The sequence below is a fragment of the Cyprinus carpio genome, chromosome A12 (genome assembly GCF_018340385.1).
Source record: "Cyprinus carpio isolate SPL01 chromosome A12, ASM1834038v1, whole genome shotgun sequence".
Taxonomy (NCBI): domain Eukaryota; kingdom Metazoa; phylum Chordata; class Actinopteri; order Cypriniformes; family Cyprinidae; genus Cyprinus; species Cyprinus carpio.
In genome coordinates, this window is record NC_056583.1 from 18,868,697 (window position 1) to 18,892,509 (window position 23,813).

Genomic DNA, 23,813 nt, shown 5'->3' on the forward strand with positions numbered 1-23,813 from the left:
ACCTATGGGTGAAGTTGTTTTTGTGAAGGTGAAGCAGGCCTGAAGTGATCTCACATGCCATCCTCTGAAGTAGTAAGGGGTCAGGGGTCATGGAATCTGTTGCCCGGCAGCTGCGCAGGTAACCTTTAACATCACCCTGTTGAAATTGAACACATAAAACACATGCTAAAACACAAAATTCAAGTCGGTATTTATAAACATCAAAAGAGTGTGATTTTTTTTCTTCAGCTAACCACTTGGGGGTGATATATAGCAAGAAGACATCATGAGAGCAGCTGTTTGATGATGTTGCTAAGGGCAGTTTTGTTTCAAAATATGCTGTTGCACATGTGACCTAGGTAAGCAATAACAGGAGAGGAATGACATCAAATAAAGAAGCACGCTATCATGTTGTGAGCCTTGCATTTCCACCTTATTTTTCAATGCTGAAGCTGTTTCCTCTGAATGTGTGAGACTTCTGATTTATGAGCTGCTATAGGTGAAAAGCTAACGAAGTGCAGTAAATGGTAAAAATATTTTTGCTACAAACCAGTGCATTGATTAATAAAATTAATTAAAATAATATGATGTTAAATACCGGTTTGCAAAATCAAGCAGCTAAAGAGCTGAAATTAGCTAAAAATTTGCCTACATGCCAACCTCTCTAAAGTCTCCATAATATTCTGGTATCTAGATAAAGCCCCCTTCAAAGAAAGTCTATGAGAATTTCTTAACCTGTTTTATTGTCCACTTGGGAAAAGTCCCAAAAAGTCAGCCTTAGGAAAAGAAAAGAAATAAAATAAAAATTGGACTAACCAGCAGGCAGAACTCCATGACCACTAAATAGGGTGTAACCTCTGTGCACTGAGCGAGGCATTGCACTAGAGCCGGATGCTGGAGAGACCTGCAGAAAGAGTTTCAGCCCAATCATCATTACAATACACCACAATCATACTATACACTTAGAGATAGTTCCCCCAAAAATGAATATTTTGTCATTATCTACTCACCCTCATGTTGTTCCAAACATGTATGAATTTTTTTCTGTTGTAGAACCCAAAAGAACATACTCTTTTTTTTTTTCGTACATACAATGAAAGTCAATGGGGTCAGTGTTGTTTTGGACCCCTTTGACTTTGATTTTATCACAACAATTCTTCAACTTTCTTCAAAATATCTTCTTTTGTGTTCCACAGAACATCCTGCAGTTTTGCAACAACATGAAGGTGAGTACATGATGAGTGAACATTTATTTTTGAGTGAACTATCCATTTAATGTCTTACATTTTAATGAGTTTATTACAAATTACTCATTTTAGCAGACATTCTAGCCTAATCAACAGTATATTTTTCATAGGGTCCGTTACCCTTGGAGGATGTTGAACTTAAAAATTTCAAAAAAAAAAAAAAAAAAAAAAATTCCTCTTTTTATTTATCCTTGCAAAACAGAAATTACAATGTAATGATTTGTTTACCGGTATGGCCGAGCCTCTTCCAAAAAATGCATCTGGTCCTGCACGCTGGCACTGGCCTTCAGTTCCTTCACCACCACCGGGGTACTGCTGAGACCAGAGTGAACCTCCCCCAACAATACCTGTGAACAACATCCCACCAACACACAGATACACAAACACACAAGGGAAAGACAACAGAAACACACATACAGGTATGAACAGAGGGAAAATGGACAACACACACATAATTATGGACAGTGTGACACGGATAGACACAAACAGATGTGCACATAAAGGAAATGGATACACAGGGAGGAAGGAAGGAAATGGAAGACAGATATTCCACACAAACAAACCCAACAAGGTTTAAATCAAGTCCAGGAATTATGCGAAAAGATGCTCAAAAGGAAATGCAGAAAGACATAACAACACAAAAACAGATGAGACATTGGTAAACATGCAGCCGCAGAGACACAGACATACAGATGGACATACCCATTCAATGGAAAGTTGGGGTAATTGGGGTAGTGTGTGTTTATGTATGTGTGTTACAAAAAGACAAAGAAGCAGAGAGAAAGAGAGAAAGAATGAGAGTGAATGAGGCACAATTATTCCTAATACTAAAGTGCTTCTGGAATTCACTGCTACACAGAAATATCATCAAATTCTCGCAAGTGCAACATCAAAGCTTGAATATTACTGAGGCACGGCAAAGCTAAAACGGCGTGTAAGACATTTTCACATCCTTGGGTCTAAACTACAGAGCTAAATCTTTGATCTGTAGCAGAACATGCCTAAGGCATTCATATCGGTGAGGTGCACAAACAGACAAAGCAAATAAACAAACAATAAACCAACTTCACTTACCTTGCCAAACCAGCCATGCCCAATCTCCTTTATATAAAGCAAACTGTGACGGCCAAGATCCGTGGATCTCAGGAGCTGGACTAAAAGTCCATTATCAGGGAATAAAAGACACAGACAGAACAAGATCTTAATTAGCAACTGAAAATCTGGCATTAAAGTTTAGGAGGGAAAAAATGACACGACATGAATAAGAAATATTTCTGTTTTACAGACAATCAGATGTTCTTGCTTCTAATGAAGCACAGGATGCTTTTCAGATTATTCTCAAAGTGCTGCTGTCATCAAGATTTAAATTTGTTATGCAGACCATATCATTTGAAATTAAAAATTGTATTAAAATAGACAAATGCAGAACAGCAGTATTTCCACTTTTGGGCCCCTATTGCATGTAATATATGTTAGAGCCATTGCATTGTAAAATAAGCAAATGTATAAAAAGAAAACGGATGAAAAATACATGCAATAAAAAAAATAGAATTTAAACATCATTAATAATGATTTTAACACACCCTTAGGGCACAATTGAGCATTGCAAGTGCATAAAACAAAGTTTCGTCAAGATTTTTCTTTTCTCCAGCAAGAAAATCATCCTCCGAATATCCTCTCCAAAAAGCAGTGAGCCGTCTTCTGTGCAAAAGGCACACAATCAAATTCAAGAGACTGTCTGAAGAGTTCAAAATCTCCCCGTGATCTATCAGACTGCTTGAAAATCATTTTTCTGAAAAGCAGAAGTCAGAGAAAGCTGCCGCAGAAGAGATGAATTTGACGAGTGATTTTCTGTACCGTCTGACAGATCCTTGCATATCTCTATCATCTCAAAAAGCCATAACAGTCTCTTTCTCTCTTTCACTTATCTCATCGTGCCCACAAACAGTTTATTGTAAAAGACTATGACGTACTGTCTCACTCTCTGTCCCCTTTTTATGCAGCGGCCATATTTTACACCCATGTGGTGTTGTAGAGACTGCTCATTCTGCCTGCCCCCTCGCTGGGGAGAATCGGGCTCTTTGTCATGCTGGCGGTGCTGCTTGGTACCACTGAGAGGACGGAAACACTAATGCTATTATTCCTGAGGTTTCTAGCTCAGCACTGGGAAAGCAAATGGCCGGTAAGCAAATCAGAAATGTTTGATGTGGGCGCAGGATAGGAAAGAACAAATCAGAATAAATATTATATTACAGTTGGATTGCAAACAACAGTAGAGAATATATGAAGATTGAAGATATAGTTACAAACTGCCTAGATTTCAACTGTGAAATTCAATTATGAATTAAATCAATGTGTATATCAAACATTAGCAATACAAAGCCAAACACAAAGAACACTTTTTAAAAAAAAAATATTCTACCAGTGTTGTTAATGTTAACTAAAACTATTTAAAAAAAAAAGTTTTTGGTACTTGAAATAAAGCTGAAATAAAACAAAATATAAATATTAGATGAAAATGTTAACTTAAATAATAATAATAATAATAATAATAATAATAATAATAATAATAATAATAATAATAAATTGAAATGTTGCCCTGGAAAATAACTGAAATAAAGTTAATAAAGAATAAAATAAAGTTTAAGTTCTAAAATTACTTAAACCAAAGCTGAGAAATAGATTAAATCTAGTAATAAAAAAAATCTATAAAAATGTAAAAATAAATATGTTTAAAATGACTTGAAAATGATTTTTTAAACTTAAAATAAAAAAACAAACAAATTTAAACTTAAAATAAATCGAAAATGTGAAAATTAAAGCTAATTCAAAATATTAATACATATTTTAAGCTTATGTTAGTCAGGCTGGTTTTTGACCACGATGTTCCAAATCAAAGCTAACAGTTCAAACAGAATGTTCCAGCAGGTTAGTTTGTTGCTGGCATATGTTTCTTGTTTACAGGTGAAAGAAACTAAAATGTTGATATCCATGTTGCTATGTTAGTCCAGTTCTTTACAAATTCACTTTCAAAAAAATAAAAAATTCATTGCTTACAACAAAATTTAATCACAAATCCAAACTGAATCATAATTTCCAGATGATAATCCATCTTCCAACTTCCAATTTCCAAATCCATGCCAGCTATCACATTCCCAAAACACAGTTAACTGGATTTTCCAGCAGGTTAGTGTTAGTTTAGCCAAATAAAAAAAAAGAGCAAACAGTAGGCATTTATTTTTCTTAAAAAGCCATGACATTGCTGTTATGTCAACCAAGTTCAAGATTTATATATTAATATATACATTATTCTGTACACCACACACATAAAACAATTAAGGAGATTAAATCCCACATTAAACGCACCTGTCGCTTAAACTTCATTGTGTACTTAGCCAAATATGAACAAAACAGCACTAAATAGAAAAACATTGAGGTCTGCCAACAGTATGACAACAACGTGCCAACAAAAATCACATCACGTGTCAGAATTTGCTCAATGTTTATTTGAATACATGATTGACTGCTTGGCTTGCTCATTACTGTGGTGTTGGTCACTGACAGTGACACGCTGGCCAGATGGCTGCTGGGAATGCAGTCGTTAGGAAAATAATGGAGAGAAATCGTTCCACTGTAACCAAACAGAATTATCATACATTATCAAACACGGTGAAATGTGTTTACTGCTGCAGCGCACGTCTTGCTTTATTTGTCCCTATAGTCTATTTTTCCCAGCAATGCAAATGAGTTTGAATAACATTTTAGTGATGTAGTTTAATGAAGTGAGTGTGATAAAGAGGGTGTGTGCATGTTGCATATGAAATGATGTGATCTTCAGAGAATGCACTTGCTCAGATATAGATTTGTGTGTGTGTGTATGAGGGTGTGTTTATGAGCACAGCTGCGTTGGGGTGGATACTGCACACCAGAGTGCAATACATAAACTCTTTGGTTGAAACATCTCAAATCGGATGATAAACATTACAATTAGCTTCTTCATTTGTCTAACTGACATCCCAGGAGAAGAAAGACACGTCTGATTACAGACACTTTGTATATCTTACCTCAACCTCATCCTTATGGAGTGACATCATTCCAGCCACTCCTAAAACCAGGGCAGTTTTTGAAAGTCTTATCGCAGACTATACCATAAAGGAAACCATAGTAGGATTTTTGCTTTGATGAATTGCATTATTATCTGTCTGGTGGCAAAATACTGCATCTATTATTTACTTATCGCTTTAATGAAATGTCAGAGCGTGAGAGTTCTGTGAGCTAAATCTAGAAAACCACAACCTCTCAACCTCTGACCTTTACTAATCGCACCACATTAAGTCCTGCCAGGCTATAATAAAATGAGCTGTTGTGGGGAAGAGGGAGACCATAGGGTATCCATGGATCAGACTGTACACATCACCTCCCAGATTCCTCAGATTCCAAGGCACATTTATGTAGGCTGGCTGAGGCAGCATTATGCAACAGGCAGATGTTGTGCTGATCGAGATGGAATAAGAGAGAGAAAAACGGAAAACAAAGACAAAAAAATGTTGGAGTGAAAATTGTTTGGATTTCAAGACAATTTGCTAGTGGGGTAAGAAAAATAAACTTAATTAGTGAAATATTCTATGTAAACAAGTCTTAATCTTTAGGGATGTTTGTACAGAAAAACAAGAGAATTTGCACCAGTGAAGCGCACGCAAATCACATAAATTTAAAAAAAAAAAAAAAGAGAGAAGAAAAGTCTGTTTCTCTTCAAAGTATTTGCTCCCGCCAGTCTTGTGGTCTCAAGGCAACCCACAGATTACAGTTTAGAGATACTGAGAAAATAAAGCCACTATTCTATTCTATACTATGGCTTTTAGAGTTGTGCACTAGAGTTGTGTTTGAATTGAGAATGCTTTTTAAATCCTAATTCAGTTACTGAATTTGAATTGATGTAGAAAAAAGGAAGCAGAATTTCAGTATGAATTTTAATGTAAGAAAATTTCAAATTATCTGAAATTTAAAGATTCAAGATTCATATAACTAATTTTTAAATAGAGAAGTAAGTTTAAAAAGGTATTTTACAAAGAGACTGACGACTGATTTGAGACTGGAGTCGTGGATATTGAAAATTCAGCTCTGCCGTCAGAGAAATAAATTCAATTTTAAAATATGTTGTTGTAACAATATTTCACAGTATTACTGTTTTACTGTGTTTTTGAGAACATTCATGCATCCTTGGGTCAAAGTGAGACTTCTTTTTAAAACCCCCTTTAAAAACCCCAAACGTAGTGGTAGCGTAGATATGTCTGAAATGAAATCTATAGAAATTTGTGTTTAGTTTGTATATTTCATCATATGCATTCAATTAAATTTAATAATCTATTACATTAACTTAAAATGGTAAATTCCTCATCCCTTCATTCCCATTCGAATGGTCAATTCAATTAAAATTCACACTCATCAACTGAAGTTTTATTTGTGAATAAATTGTTCAATTGTAAATTTTTGCACAACACTGATAGCCATAGGCATGGAGCAGATGGTCTGGGTTCTGAAGGTCCATAGAAAGGCCATGACGTGGGAGAAAGTCTGTCCCAGGAGGGAAGAGTGGAGACAGCAGCAGGGCATTTGTCTCTTCTGGATTTTACACTGGAGATCTTGTGGGTTGGAAGCGGGACCGAACACATTAACAAAATCCTCTGGAAAAAAAATTCCGTCCAGAGAATGTGAAACTCGGGAGTTGCATAAGCGGGGTCAGAGCGGATTCAGGACTGGGAGGAAATCCTCAATAGTCTTGTGCTTTCGTAAGTGCTATCACATCTGGTCCAGCTCATATAGCAATTTCTACAGACAGGGTGTGATGATGACCCACCTGATCGGCCAGGTTGCATGGCGACGGGCAGCGAGACCTCGGTGAGAGGCAGGATGTAGACGTCAGGACCGGTGTGTGATGCAGGCGACGCCGGCGTGGACATGTCTGCTGGATATTCCTCTCCCTCTGCATTCTCAAATTCCTATGGTAGCAATAAAAAACACAGAGGTCAGAGGTTACAGTAGCATAACAGTATAACTCTCAACTAGAGTCGGTGAATGAGTGAATAAAGAAATATCTACTCATGTAACAAAAATATGTTCTAAGAACAATTTGCTAACATTCCCATTAAGAAACGTTATCTCTGTATTGAGAACATTTCTTCTTGGTTATGTGAACGTTAGATGAACATTCCATACTATCATTTTGAAGTATTAGCTGTTAGTTTATCATTCTAATAATTAAAGGACTTTCTGAGAATAACAAACAAAAATGTTTTCTCCTTAGATTTGGTTCATCAGTTATGTATAATATTCCAAGAATTTTGTTCTAAGGACATTTTCTAGTAATATTATAAAAACATTATATGGATGTCCTATGAATATTATTCTCAAAATGTTTTCTGCTAATATTCAGAAAAACATTCAGCCAATATTAATAACATCATAAGAATGTTCCGAAGATGATAAGATGATAAGAACTTCAAAATACTTTTTTCCCTCATGTTTTATTTTTAAAAGAGATCCCAATAGACATATTACTGTATGTTGCTCAGCTCAATTCCGTCTTTGTGGGAAGGATTCAAGGACCCTTTGTTTGTGTGTGTGTGTGTGCTTTGGGAATTGATCTACAAGAATAAACAATCAGATTGTTAAACTGAAAAGAAACATCAGAGACTGTTTAGGAGCATTTAACCTGATTATTTTAATAAAATAAATTAAAAACAACAACATTTAATGCTTACTGGAACAAATGACAATTTATTAAACAGTCCATTAAACAGCATGTCACCATAATCAGATCAAATAATGAGCCATCCATTTAATCTCAAGAGCTTTAAACTTGTACTTCCTCCCCCAATATGCTTTTCTTCTCCACATGAATATGGTGAAACTACAAAGAGAGATGAGACAGTGCTAAGTAAAGACAAGACTTGGCAGCATCTTGAAATCGGAAATACTCCTCCAGATGCAAGCTCATTTTATGTGAATTCGGTTGCGGAGATACAGAGTTGAAGAAATGGAAAACAGTGACCTAGAGGGGTCACACACACTTAAAAGCGCAAGCTAACAGACATATACACACAAACACTCAAGTTCCCCTAGAGGCCCCATCATCCACATCTTCACACGCCCCACACGGATGCCATATGACCCGGCTCCTGATCTGCCCAGCACACAGCAGCACTACCGAACCCTATCTTACACAGACAGCGCTAGGATTCCCAACAAGGCATGCTGTGATCCTAACTGAAGGACTGCAATAATTTGTTGCCTGAAACCATATTGCTAAGCTCAAGTCACAGGATAAATATTCCTGCCAGCTGATTCGCACTGCATTTTTATCACATCAAGCTAATAATCAGAAACATCTACTCTGAACTGTTATATCCTCTGATGAAGAAACATCTGGTTTAAGCAAGTATTGGTACTGTTTTTTCCAAGAATATCAAAAAATTGTATTTAGTTTTTAAGGATTATTTTTTAGGACAAGCCAGCACATTCAACCAAAAACAATGGATTAGACTACTTTTTTTTTTCTTTGAAAATAGCTCATAAAATCTAAGAAAAAGAAGAAAATAATATTTTGTCACACAACATGGGGTAAGTTGTCACAATGAGAACCTACTATTAAACAATGAGTTAAAGTCTTTTCAGCAACATTTAAACAGTACAACATCACCATCACACATAAGTAAACGGTTATGTTAGACTACAGTAATTGTATCCACTATTTAAAATAAGGTGAATTACACTTTTAAGTAAACAACAAATTTAAATGATATGCAAAGGCATTTTACACATTAACATATATCATACACACCATTATTCCAATTAAAACAACTTTCTGAAAGAAGCACTATTCCAAAGTCCAAAGATTTAATTAATTTCCCATCTTACCTGCCCTTAATGTGCAAGTGTTACATCAGGTTATGCTGAATCTTTATCTCTTCCCTTTCACCCCATGAACCTGCACTGCTGGGCTCTTCACAGAGCACCTGTAAGGTGCCCACATGACCCCAGACGGATCCCTCACCGGACACAACATTAGGAACTGGCCCATGCTGCAGCACAACCGGAGAACCCAGGTCTCGAGAATGCATCATGTTAACTCTCATGAAAACATACAAATAAAAAGCAAATAGATTCCACTTGAGAGCGAGAGAGAGAGAGAGAGAGAGAGAGAGACAGAGAGAATGCAGGGAGGGGCAGTTCCTGTGTTCTTCCCATGAGAGTGTGGACAACCAGTGATTAAGAATAGTGGAGACACTTCCATAAAAATGTGAGGCTGAAAAAAAAAAACCTCTAACAGGGAAAGGCTTTCACATTCTGTGCTTATGACATCATTCTTTTTTCTTCATCGTTCCTTCCTCGCGCTCATTCTTTCTCACATGTGCATGACAGGCCCTTGCTCCAGCCATTGGCACAAATGAGCATTCTCACATGTATGCATTCTTCAAGAATTGGCTAAAAACACATCTCTTCCATCTTTATTTGACCCTCTAATCCTAGCGCTCTCTATTCTAATTATATTCTTAAAAAGAAAAGAAAAAACATGCCCCTTGATTTGCACTCTATTCATTTACTAACTGCTTGTTTTCTTTGAAAAAAACAACTAGCTTCTCTTATCTTTTTGTATTCTACCTATTTTTCTTTTTATTTATTATACAATTAACAAAAATAAAAAAGGCCTATAGCACTAGCTTGCTCTATTCTTTTTCTAATCTATCCTATTTTATTTTCTTTTTATTTATTATATAATTGAAATATGCATTCATTTGGAGAGGTTAGATCTTGCATATCTGCATATTTACCAAACTAAAATACATTACTGTTCAAATGTTTGGGGTCATATTTTTTTTTAAGAAATTAATAGTTTTATTCAGTAAGGACACATTTAAATGATCAAAAGTGACAGTAAAGCCATTTATAATGTTGCAAAAAAAATGTATTTAAAAAAAACAAATGCTGTTCTTTTTAATTTTCTATTCTTTAGAGAATTATTTTATTTTATTTTTTAAATCACTGTCCACAAAAATATTAAGCAGCACAACTGCAACAATGATAATAATAAAAAAATTATATTTAGCACCAAATCAGCATATTACAATGATTTCTGAAGAATCATGTGACAAAGAAGACTGGAGTATTGGTTGCTGAAAATTCACCTTTGCATCACAGGAATAAAATACATTTTAAAATATATTAAAATAGAAAACAGTTATTTTAATTTGTAATAATATTTCATATTATTACAGTTTTTACTGTTTTTGATCAAACAAATGCAGCCTTGGTGAGCATAAGAGACTTAAAAACACAATATGCACAAATACATATATACTACTAATTTCAGTTTAAATGGAACCCTTGAATAGAATAAAATATACAATATACAGTACCGAGGAACATCAATGGTGAACCACACTAAATCGGCAAGTTTATACATAGGGTCTAAAAACATTGACTTGTTGAAGATTCTGATAAAGTTAGCAAAGTAATACTAATTTATTCGCCAGCACTTGAATGTTCATTATTGGCCCTGCATATACAGCACTCAACATATTAGCATAAAACACATGGTGCACCTTATATAAGCATTGTATTACAGTCACAACTCAAACTAACAAACAGTTGTTTCTCAGCACTCACGGATTGTGTGTGCATGTGAGGCTTCCAGAATGCTAAAGGGGAATGAATGAATCAATTACCCTCAGGCTTATCAGGCTCCCAACTTGTTTACAAGAACGAAAGAGTGTTAAATAGACAGAAAATGTGTTTGATAATAGACGCAGAGAGACAAAGGGAAGAGGAAGAGTCTCTTTTCAGCAGCTGATGTTTAAGCGCTAAGCTGTAGTTCCACTGAGGGATTGTAATTACAAATATTTGGCCTTTACAGGAAACCAGGTGTTTAGAAGCATGAAAGAACCATCCTCCGCTCTCTCACACGTGTCTCATTTCTCCAGTGCCTTGACCCACTTTAAAGTTGCTGCTGAAAAATGCACAGTGCGCTCTGAGATCTATAGACATACAGTATGCCGTTTGATGGCCTCCACTGTTCACTACAAAAACACGTCTTCAAGAAAGCTATTGTGTCCCTGCGTCGATTCCTTTAACCTTATGAGACAGGACTAAGTGGTTTGCACTGAAGAAACTGCTTTTCTCTGAAACTCTGGGAATCTAAAACCTCAAAAGGGGAAAAGGACATGCAGCTGAAAAGAATGCATGTGTGCATGTGTTGTGCTACTTTTCAAGTAGTTGATCAAAGCATTCCTACAGATCTGAAACAGATTCAGACGTGATTCATGAGTGATGCTTTTCAGACTTTACAATTTCATTCATAACTGCAGGATGGCAACAGGCCAAGAAATTGCAATAGAGAGATGTTTTTGTGATAATTCATTGCTGAGTGGCAAGTGTGATTAAAATCTCTCCCAGTTAACAATCTTTCAGTGTCAAATAGTTATTCAATCTAAAGAGATGTGGCATTTATATCAGTGTATTTAAACTTGATTGTGATTGGCCAGTTGTGGGATTCCACAATTCATTTTTTATTCATTTGATTTTTTTCCAAATAATGACTGCTAAATGGTATAATTGATTCCTACATAGCTAGTTTCATGGCTCTCATATCACTAAATGCTCTCTTTATCCTCACATAATAATTTCAATTGATCAATATTTCATGCCTATTTGTTTACTTATTTGGAAGAGAAAAGTATAGTATAGTATAATAAATCTTTGCCTCTGGCAAAGCGTTACATTACTAATGCACATTACATGCTTTATATATTCATAGTGGAATAAGGAAGTCAGAACATTTACAGTATAATATAGAACGATCTTGTTATATCATTGTTGGTGTACTGCAGAAAATCTAATGAATATTATTTGATTTCCACTTAAAATATTATAGCTGAGAAACAAACATGCATTAGATTACAAGAATGCATCTTCAAGATAAGTAGATAAATAAATCTAGACAGAAAACTTAAATTTTAAAATAATATTAATAATTTTAAAGAAAAAAATGTAAGGCAAGGCACGTTTGTTCATACATAGTGGTATTTCAAAGTGTTTACATAATTATTTTTTTTTAATCTGTAAAATCATTCATAAAAAGAAAAAAATTAAGATGTAAAAAAATAAAAATAAAAAGAGGAAGAAATTAGTTAAAATGAAATAAGATTCAAAATATGATTTTGGCTAAAAAAGAAACAAGATACTGTGAAAATATACTGTGGAGATTTGCATTGGCTGTTTATTTCATGGGCCTGAGACCAATATGTTGTGTTTTATTCTGTGTATTCTGATAAGGACTGAATTTTGCTGAGTTGGCTCATTCCAAAGTTTGGGCCCTGTAAACCACAGCACTCTGATGGAATTTAAGAGCTAAAGTGATTGAAATGAAAGAGGGTCTCACCTTAAAGCCAATGTCACCTCGTTTACAGCACAGGCAAGCCAGCATGAGGAAGATGAAGGTAAAGAGTCCAGAGAACGACACAGCCACCACAGCCAGAGAGGACGACCAGGACAGCTCACTCAGTGGAGCGCCATCTGCAGGACAGATACAACATTACACAAACTTACCAACTACTATCACAAATCAGGATGAGTGAGCATGAATACACATATTGCAAACCATTATTTTTTTTTGTTCTGATACTGTTATTTGTGTTCCTAGATAACCAATACTACAATGGTCTTTACTGATCACATGGATGCAATAAAATGTAAAAAGGTTGTTGACAAATTCACATGGACATGATTTTTGTTTCCAACATCAAGATTTTAGGTTACAATTTATATATTGGTCCAATTTTTTGTTAACTGATTACCCTTCACCACTCTTATTCACCTTTATAATTTCACTAGTTGATCTGAAACATGAATTTGAAATTAAGTGAATTTTTAAAACATACAAATATGGGCTACCATGTAGTCTTTAAATTAATACAAGGCCATGAAAACTGCATGCACAATAATCATAATACAATATGAATGCTGATTACGTAGTAATCTCACACTACAGCACTTGGGTGGCCATTTTATAGCTTTAACAATCAGCATTTTATCTTCAAGTCCCAGTAAAAATTTTACATTTAATGATAAAATTGAAGCTGTAAAGTTTTTTAAATAGCATGAAAAGCAAAACATATCTTTTTATGATGGTTCTTCTTTTTAAAAACTGTCAGATCTAATACTGTGATATGCAGGTCAGCGGCACATATATTATTAAAGAAGTGCCAGGGCAAACAAATACAGTAATAAAGAGCATAATTATCAATAATAAAATGAATATACAATCTAATTCATCATCTAACACAACAAAATAACAAGACCATGACTGATTGTCATCGTCAGTGAGGTTGTATTTGTTAGCTTTATTTATTTATTAGACTTGCAAGGTCTTTTTTCACTCAAAATTCAGCTCCAGTAGTTGCCGTGGAAACTAGAATAGATAGAATGAGTGTAACATTTGCAGTTGACGCAAAACGCTCTGTGTTTCAACACATCCCCTCAATCCATGAATCCATGCCTCCATCCTCACCTTTCAGCCCACTCATCTATCTATCTATCTATCTATCTATCTATCTATCTATCTATCTATCTATCTATCTATCTATCTATCTATCTATCTATCTATCTATCTATCTATCTATCTATCTATCTATCTATCTATCTATCTATCTATCTATCCATCCATCCATCCATCCATCCATCCATCCACCCATCTATCTAAAACAACACAAAAAAGTAGAAAACAAAGATATGGATTGAGATATGGTTATTGTGTACTTGGCACATTTTATGAGCAATATGTTGTGAGGTCTCATGAAATGCATTCATCTATACTTCATTCCCTCTGGTGCCGAGAGGTTTTCTGGGTGCTGAACCACTCACTGCAGCTGCATTACGATCAGACATGAATCATTCAGTTCAAACCAGCAGAGAGACGCCAGAAACGTGGCCAAACCACTACTACAGAGATACTGCTTTAATGAATAGCAGTTGGGTTACATCTGTGGTGCTTGGTAAAGCAGGTAATCAGTAATGTTTTTAAGAGAGATCTAGTCTCGCTCTGAGCACAAGCATATCCGGTTATTTTGAAGGACGAGTCACAGTGATCCGTACAAACAATGAAATTAGTATTCATGAATCAGATCGCATGCAGTGATGAGGCACAGAGGGGAAGTGACAAAGACCCTTTCAAGCATCCTTCATTAGAAAAGGTTGATTGGAGGAAAAAAAATACAGTTGTAAAGATATATATATATATTTTTCTTTTCTTTTTTTTTCTTTTTCAAAAAAGTATAGCCAAACCTATACATATAACCACATTCTGTTCAGTGTGAGATCAATTTTATTGAGTCATGTCTTAATGAAGACATTGAGAGTGCCAGAGAGCCTTCCACTCTTAATGAAAACACATATTGCTAAAGGCAGGGCACACATACACTTTAAACCTGAAGACTTTAGACCCATGCACATTTACATCTATTATACTTGCATTTAGCATTTGATCCTTTAATTAATTTGTACAAATAAACTCCTTAATAAACTCCTTTAGTTATTAGTAGTGTAGTCGCATGCAGCAACAAAACAGTAACAGAAGGATAAAACTTACATTGCACGGTAAAACAGTTCTGGTCCACTAATTTAATTGTTATACCAAAGTTTTTGGACTCTTAAGCATACTTTTCAAGAAAAAAAGTTTGTTACAGGTTTATGTACACAGTTCATTTATGTTACTGGTTGTCAAAAAATACACTAAACCCTCCAAAAGTTTAGGGTCAGTAAGATTTATTTATTAATTTATTTATTTATTTTTAAATTATCTTATTTAGCAAAGATGCATTAAACTGATCAAAAGTTAATTACAAAGTTACAAAGTTCCTATTTTAAATAAACTATGTTTTTTTTTAACTTTTAATTGATCAAAGAAATCTGAAAACACTACATCATATTTTCCACAAAAATATTAAGCAGCACAGTGCACAGTGTTTTCAGTATTGATAATAATAACAAATGTTAAACAGCTGCTAAAAATACAGCTTTGCCATCACATGAATTACTTTTAATTAAAATATATTAAAATTAAATTGCTATAATGTTTCACAATATTACTGTTCTACTATTACAATCCTCTGTACATTTTCTGACTAAACTACAATTTACTAGCTTATAAATCTAGTTTCAGTGCTTATAGTCTGTAATCTAAATACGTTTGCTTTTCAATCCACTCAAATGAGATGGAATAATGATTAGATGTGTTAACTACATGCATGTCTGTCACTATTCATTTTCAGAATTCAGCATTTACATTAACAGAGTCATATTAGTCATGCAACGCCATTCTATTTCTAGGATTACTGTCTAGTTACCTTCATTTTAACACATTCTCTGAAACACATTGTCTGGATTCTGTGATCTCAAATTCCAGACTTATTTTCAAAGTGTGAGTGCTGCAGTGACTCATTGCAATTTCATCGAGCCATCACAAGGCTTTCAGATTCAGGTGCTCTCAAACTATGTTGTCTTTGAGGTTTGATTTGACCCAAACTCTCAATTTTCAATCAAACTTTAGTCTAAAGTGCTTGCTGGAACTTCTCATCTTAAAAGTGGTTAAAAGCTTACAATGAACCCAGACAGAAAAACATTCTAAACAGAAACAAATGAGCAATAATCATCAGATTTAAAGCACTATAGGGCTTTGGAGTCTATATTTTCCAAGATAATAAGCATTTCTCAGAAAGTCAGTTTCTAGACAGAAACAATAAACCATACATTTCAGGACAGTTGGGCCAAGGACCATAGAAATACAGCCATTTTTTTATGTTAATCATTGTTATATTCTTTTTAACCAAATTTGACATGCTTGCATAGACTCAAAGTGTCAATAGATATAGTTCTGCTGTATCTATTTAAAGTTTGAGTCTACGCAGGCATATAAAATTTGTCCTTCTCTAAAAAGATTTTATAAAGCTGATAGCATACAAAAGTATAGTTTACAAAAGTAAATTTAACAAATAATCCAATGTGCTGAAAGAATGATACTGTATGAATGACACCAAGTGATTTTTTAAAATTATTTTTTAAGGAGAAATTAACACTTCATTCGATTATCCTGATTTCTGAAGGATCATGCAACTGAAGACAGGAGAAATGGCTGCAGAAAATTCAGCTTTAGCATCACAAGAAATAAATGTATTTTAACGTATATTGAAATATATAATATAATAAATAATATTATAGAAATATAATATATAATATTATTGTTTTTTTACTGTGATTGTTATCAAATAAATGCAGCCTTGAAAAACAAAAACCTCATACTCTTCAAAATGGAGCAATGTTGCAGTTTGTCTCCCCAGCCCTGCCTTTTCCTGTCATTCCAGTCCAATATAATTTCAATTCAAACTCACAAACTGCAAAGCAGGCTTTTTTTTTTTTTTTTTTTTTTTACATTTTGCACACTCCTTTTCCCAGCACCTAAATCCTAAAAACAAGATAAGGCTGAGCAAATACTGTGGACTGTTCTTAGAAAATATGAGCAGGAATACAAAGAGTTGCAGAAAGATATGACTGATATTCTATTGGCATTTCATTTAAAAAATAACAAGGTAAATGAATGTGAAATTGATTACAAAAGGTAGTAGGAATAGAACAATAATAGAACAATTTTTTAAGAGAGAACAGTTTGTTTTTTTTTTAGCAAAAAAATAATTTCTCACTGCGGTTTGCTCTTGCCTTTGCTCTCGCCTCTCTCTCTTTCTCTCTCTCTCTCTCTCTCTCCTCCAGAGTAGCTTAGAGGTTGGTACCCATTTTCAGTGAGCTCAGGCAGAGAACAGAAGCAGCTCTAATGACTAAATGATGAGGGATGGGTGGGGGATGAACCAGAGCAGAGCCACGAGAGCTGGAGGAAACGTGTACCCTGTTACTGGTGGGAAGCTACTTGAACTCGACAAAAGAGCACCAGCTGAACCGTTCATTTACAGCAGTAAGAAACAACAGCAGTTAAGCAGATTTATTAACATAAACCAAGCCTGACCAGATAACCAATCATAAGACTGGATTAAGGAGCCGCTCGTTTCTATGGAGATGACTGACATGTGATTTAAACGACACAGGCTGGAGCTCACATAGGTCATGTGCTTCCACTTACACAGGAACTAAACTGCCTGAACAGCATTAATAGGCCTCTAGTCATATCAGCACATATATATGTGACCGGGGTATATTTTTAGCAATAGCCAAAAATACATTGTATGGGTCAAAATTATAGATTTTTCTTTTATGCCAAAAATCATTAGGACATTAAGTAAAGATCATGTTCCATGAAGATATTTTGTAAATTTCCTACCGTAAATATATCAAAACTTAATTTTTGATTAGTAATATGCATTGCTAAAAATTCATTTGGACATTGATACTGATTTTTCTAAGTATTTTGATTTTTTTGCACCCTCAGATTCCAGATTTTTATGTTGTATCTCAGCCAGATACTGTCAGATCCGAATAAACCATACATCAATGGAAAGCTTATTTATTCAACTTTCAGATGCTATATAAATCTTAATTTTAAAAAATTGACACTTAAGACTGGTTTTGTGGTCGAGGGTCACATATATATAAACAAAGCTACTATTTTGGTAACAATGTTTAATGTTAAAGATTTAAATATTATATATATATATATATATATATATATATATATATATATATATATATATATATATATATATATATATCCTACAATTCAGTCAATCAGTCGGCAATTACTTTGATTCTGACAGATAATGATAATAATTTTAATGAGCTTCATAACATCATGAAAGTAATGACTTAAGGTTCAGTAAATCATATGTTAGTTCAATAACCACTCAGACTGATTCAAACTCGGGAGTGATTCATTAAGAGTAATTCATTAAAAGAAAAGGCTCACATGAGTCATCTGTTAGTGAATTGGACTACACTAATTGCGCTGTATGTTTTTTTAAGCACAAAGCCAGTGAGGATAACGTAATAGAACATTATTTACCTAACAACTGGTCAATGCTTATACCCAAAACATTTAAGCTATACATTACTTCAATTCATGCATTCCCTGGGACCTGAACCCAAGGCTTTGGTGTTGCTAGCGCCATGCACTATCATTCGAAATACAAGAAAGCATGCAATGCTATTACAGAAACAATAATGGTGTAGGAAACACTGCAACGACAGTGCATAAGCTTAAACCTTGTGCTGAGAGAGCTTTATATTTGTCACACACTTATCCTCACACTGATACTCAGGTAGTTTTAATGTGCTGGCATTATTCACATCCCTCACTTGACCACCTCCAACAGCTTTGCGCAGTCAGCACAAAGCAAGAGATTAAAGACAAAAAATGAGGGACAGTAGAGGCTGAATGCCAAACATGCTCAGAGAAAAAGAGAGACAGTCTGTTCAAACATGAACGACCGATTAATCTAATTAACTGAAGCCTAATATTGATGAAGAGACAGAATGTAAGAACAGAAGGCAAATGGAGGGACGGGTTTAGAGGTGGAGTTGGACCAAGGCCACGGCAGACGAACTGGAAATGGATGTAGACATAATGCACATATGGCCAAAGAGCTGCTCACTCTGTCGGACTGACCCCAAATACAGTGCATGAGCACCCCAGCACCCTGGAGACATCAGCACACTGGCTCCATCCGGGACAAGATTCAGCTTCAGACTTGTCCTAAATGAGTACTTTAGAAAGCAAGTCAGTTCACTTGGTGGCCATCTTTGTAACACCCCCAAGCAGGCCATTTGCAGAGGATTTTCCTCACGTTTCAATACAGTCAAATCAACAATAATACCAGACAAAAATGTTATCATAAATCTTTATCTTAAATGTTGTAAATGTTAAAACAAAATTTATTAAAAAATGTTTTCTTTAATCGAAATAAAGCTAAAATAAATATAAATATTCAGTGAAAATGTAAAATTTTGCCTTTGGAAATTCAAGTTGAATTACTAAAATCAGTAAAACTACACTAAAACGATTTTTCAAAGTTGTAAATAAAACAAAGTTTATTGCAGTATCTTTTGCAAGAAAATATGATTTCAGTTTTTCTACTTCAGAATTTCACATTTAATTCAATGTTTGACTTGCCGTTTCTTTGTAATTAATTGTGAAATTTACTAGCACCTTTTTTAATGTAAAATAAAAGATAAATAGAAATATGATAATAGAGATAATAGAAATATGACAAAATAACAAAACTAACAAAACTACTAAAACAAACTAAAATAAAAATGAAAACTATAACTTTTTGTTTCTCAATCTAATAGGGTTTTAATTAGGTATTCACTGATTAGAACATTCTAGAGGATAACAATAAAATAATATATGACTGATTTTTTCTTTTTTTTACATACATTTTACATTATTCTGTAAAAAATGAATGAATAAATGATTGAATAAATGAATGAATGAATGCATAACACTAAACACATTGATTCCTTTAAATTGTACAAGGGAATTTAGACATCAAAAAATGACAGTAAAAATCAGCATAACCGTGTACAATTCAATATCCTATATCAATACGGTTAAATTACAAAGTCACTATTATATCATCATGCTAATATATTATGCATCCCTATTTCTTAAAAACCTGTTAATATTTTCAACTAATGTTGGGTAATATTCAGTATTTTAAATGGTACATCACCATGTATATATCTCATTTTGTGTCCTTCATGATACTCTCTCATTGCTTTCTATCAAATGAAGTCCAATTTTTTTCTTTTTTCTTTATGGTATCTCTGCTTGATGCTTTATTTTAAATGCTAATGACACTTTCAGGCCCAGTGAGGACTGCTACTTACTGGTTGTTTTGAGCTCTACAGTAATACCATGCTGTGTCACAATATCTAGTCTCCATGGTGACTCTCAAAAACAGTCTCCGTCTCTAATGACTGAAAGCACTAATTATTTCAACTCCTCTCAAACGTGCTCACAGGAAGTAAATAAAACATGCACACAATACACAACATTGTGATGGAGGAGACACTCCTTACAGATATCCAAGGTAAAATTATATATACACATTAAAACTGAGAGGCTGTGTTTATTTGAATAAAACTAAATTAAATATTGTGAAATATTTCACATTTTAAAAATAAGTTTTCTATTTTAATATATTTTAAGAGGTAATTTACTCCTGTGATTGTACTGCTGAATTTTCAGCATCATTACTCATGATGATTCAGAAATCATCCGAATATATTATTTTGGTGCTCAAGAATTATTTCTTATTATCTATGTTGAAAACAGTTATGTTGCTTAATATTTTGGTGGAAACCATGATAGTTTTTCAGGATATTTTGTTTTTATTATTTATTTATTTATTTATTTATTTATTTATTTATCTGTAGCTATGAAGAAGTCTTTACTACACCTTTTTATTAATTGAATGTGTCTTTACTGAACATATTAATTTAAAAATTAAAACAGTGCATGAATACACTGATTTTAGCTCACTCTTTCTATAGACATTCACTATGTAGTGTATAGGGAATTAGTAAACAAGTCAGTGGTATGAACAGTTTAAGCATGAATGCATACATTCTTGTGCATAAAATTTGCATAAAATTGTGAGTTTAACAGTGCGTTAACATGCTATGTTAGGCAAGCAGAGACAAAAGTTTTGGGTTTCAATTCCCTTTAACAGCCACGTTTCAAATTAAGTTTAAACGGGGAACTTACTCAAGGGTCTGTGTGTTTTAAAGAAGCTACATGCATCTATTAATGCACACACACACACACACACACACACACACACACACACACACACAAACACACACACACACACACACTCAAGCATGGGCGTTAGCAGATCAGCTGTGTAGCAGCAGTGAAGTCTGTGCCCCGTGGTGCCCCTGTCTTCATTAAAGCTTGAAGTTCTTGGAGCCATGCTGGGCTGACAAACGTGGGCATTATGTAACATGCCACCTTCAATGGAAAACCTTCAGTGGGAATGTAAGTGAAAGTCAGTCCTTTCTTAAAATACTTCACCTCTACTTTGCAATTGTAATACACACCTGCATGCTTAACTCATATTCAAACGGCTATAGGATCAATCAATGTATTAAAATATGCATGCAAATGATTTAATTTTACATTTTTAAATATTAGTACAACCAGGGGCGTTGCACAAGATCCCGGGCCCTATGCATAGGCAGTCCTGATGGGCCCCCATGACCCCCCAATGAAAAAATCCAGGTAAAATAAAATATATTCCAGACTTTTCAAGGGCCCTCTCTTCCTTTGGGGCCCTGGTAATCAGTACTGGTTTTACCCCCAGTCCGACACCCCTGAGTACAACTATAAAAAGACTTTGTGGAATCTTTGTGGAATCTCTTACCCAAATACTGAAAGCCTTCTTTTTGTACAGTTTTACTTCGGCACTGCTGTGCAGGAAGGCCAGGTACCGACATGTGTGTGTGTGTGTGTGTGTGTGTGTGTGTGTGTGTGTGTGTGTGTGTGTCTGTTTGTCAGAAACACTTTTGGGGTTTACTGGTAGCTTGTGTTATGTTAAATCAACAACTTAATGACCGGCCTGTCCTTCCTTCCCATTCCCTGGATCCTTTTACACCTATTTAAAAATACAGTTAATTTATTTTAATAGTTGGCACTTTGCCATCTGCATGAAAAAGATCTATCAAGTTTTTCCCACTGTGCCCTTTCAGCTGCATCTCAAATCTCATTTTCTTAATATTCTAATTATGACTTGAGGCTCTTCCATGCCTAATGTTTATTTTTTATAGGCTTCATTTAAAATCTGTGTTCTTTTAAAAGCTATGGCACATGCTGAATTTGCCTGGATCCAAGTAGCTCTTAAAGCAAGATGAGAATATGGAATGGTTTATATGGATCAAGGTCCCATGATTCTCTTTCAATCAAGATATTCAAGATCTTCTTTATCTACAGTATGTGTCAAATAAGACTAGTCATATAATCCCTGAGCAAACAATGAAACCTTTGCAAGCCAAAATGTGTGAAAAATATAGCTGATATATGATTCATGGACATGTCTGATCTATTTAATGCTGTTCATTTAGCTGGAACAGTTTGGTTTTATGCTCTAGGCTAAAATCAACAGAACCATGCCAGGAATGACTGAACCAAAAACAGCAGTAATCTGTGTAGAATTCCCTTCCAACTGAAAGTGATAACTACAGACAATTTTACAGACAAATGTGGCTTTGTTTTGAAGGAGTAAAAAGCATATTGCTGGACTCGGTCAAGACCAACGAGAACATTTGGCGAGTCCAATGACCGTCAGGCGCTAATTTAGTTGGAGCTAAATTCTGCAGGGCATTGGCCCTCCAGGATCTAGTTTGGAGACCCCTGTCCTACAGAGTTGTTACTTTGCACATGCTCTTTGATCATTACAAATAATAATATAATTTTTTTTTATTAGAATAGGAGATATGCTGTCTCTCGCATCAGATACATTATCAATAGTTAAGTATTTGGTCTTGAAGAGGGTCCTTTTTTTCTCTCATTTGGACTCGGTCTTGACTTGGACTCAAAACTTTTGGACTTGGACTTAACTTGGACTCGAACCTCTTTGGACTCGGTCTTGACTCAGTCTTGACTAGTCCTGGTCCTGGACTTGTCCTGGACTCAACAAAGCTGGACTGGTCTACAGCTCTACTTACAGTTGCAGCTAAATTCATGGAAACTAAGTGGCTCAAATAAAACTCAGTATCTTTAATTTGATGCCACCCTTGCCAACTCTCAACTGATTAATCCAGTAATCAGTATTTCCTCAAATGCGCTCTTTGCTTGTTTCTAGGCGGAATGCTATACCTTGACTCCCAGATGTTGCTTAGCGCCAATCAGATTCAAACGGCCATTTATCTGCTAGCTCTGCCAGTTTTATACATCAGATGGTGAGAGATCAGACTCTGGGCGGCTGTAGGTGTTCAGTCTGAGACTAATCAAGCCTCCTCCCTCAAAAACTGAACAACATTAGCATTTTTGACATACTGAATACTGACACTCAAAAAAAAAAAAAAAAAAAAAATTGTAAAATTGCAGTATATCCTTTCAAAAGGCGCTAATATGTACACTTTAGCATGTACTTTTAAAGTAGTAATATGTACATTTAAGGTACTAATACAGTATGTACTATTTAGGGGTAAAAAGATGCACCTTTTAGCTTTTGTACCCTAAGGGTACACCAGATGAGAAGTGCAACATATTTAAAATGTAAACACATTGTTTACCTACACAACGAAAGCACCCAGATACCACAGTTTTTCTGTATCCTGGTGCGTCACTGAGTGACACTCACATAGTTTCTCATTAAATTACATTATATTCATCCCACATCAATGTAAATAGATAATGACTTCACCTTAGGCTGGAAGATTGTGTATTGTGCATTTTTTTTTCGTAAAAATGTTTGAATGAAGTCATATGTTTCATATAAAGAGCCATAATAATAATCTCGCTTTCTCTTTCCATTTTGCTCTCTTTTTTTTTTTCAAACACTGAACTTCAAACTCATCAGAGCCACTTTG

At 34.7% G+C, this 23,813-nt stretch overlaps 1 protein-coding gene across 3 annotated transcripts in view; it reads right to left on the reverse strand.

The window, feature by feature from the left end:
• Window positions 1-23,813, reverse strand: part of aatkb (apoptosis-associated tyrosine kinase b) — a 45,775-nt gene that overhangs the window by 8,782 nt on the left and 13,180 nt on the right. The window contains exons 2-7 of one of the 3 annotated variants that reach the window (XM_042767966.1): window positions 12,664-12,797; window positions 7,084-7,225; window positions 2,301-2,380; window positions 1,455-1,573; window positions 796-883; window positions 3-136 (exon numbers count right to left, since the gene is read on the reverse strand). In XM_042767966.1, coding sequence (XP_042623900.1) covers window positions 3-136; window positions 796-883; window positions 1,455-1,573; window positions 2,301-2,380; window positions 7,084-7,225; window positions 12,664-12,797 — 697 coding nt within the window. Of the gene's footprint in view, window positions 1-2; window positions 137-795; window positions 884-1,454; window positions 1,574-2,300; window positions 2,381-2,809; window positions 3,418-7,083; window positions 7,226-9,143; window positions 9,342-12,663; window positions 12,798-23,813 lie in introns of those variants that run through there. The other 2 variants (XM_042767967.1, XM_042767968.1) reach the window with 2 other exon arrangements.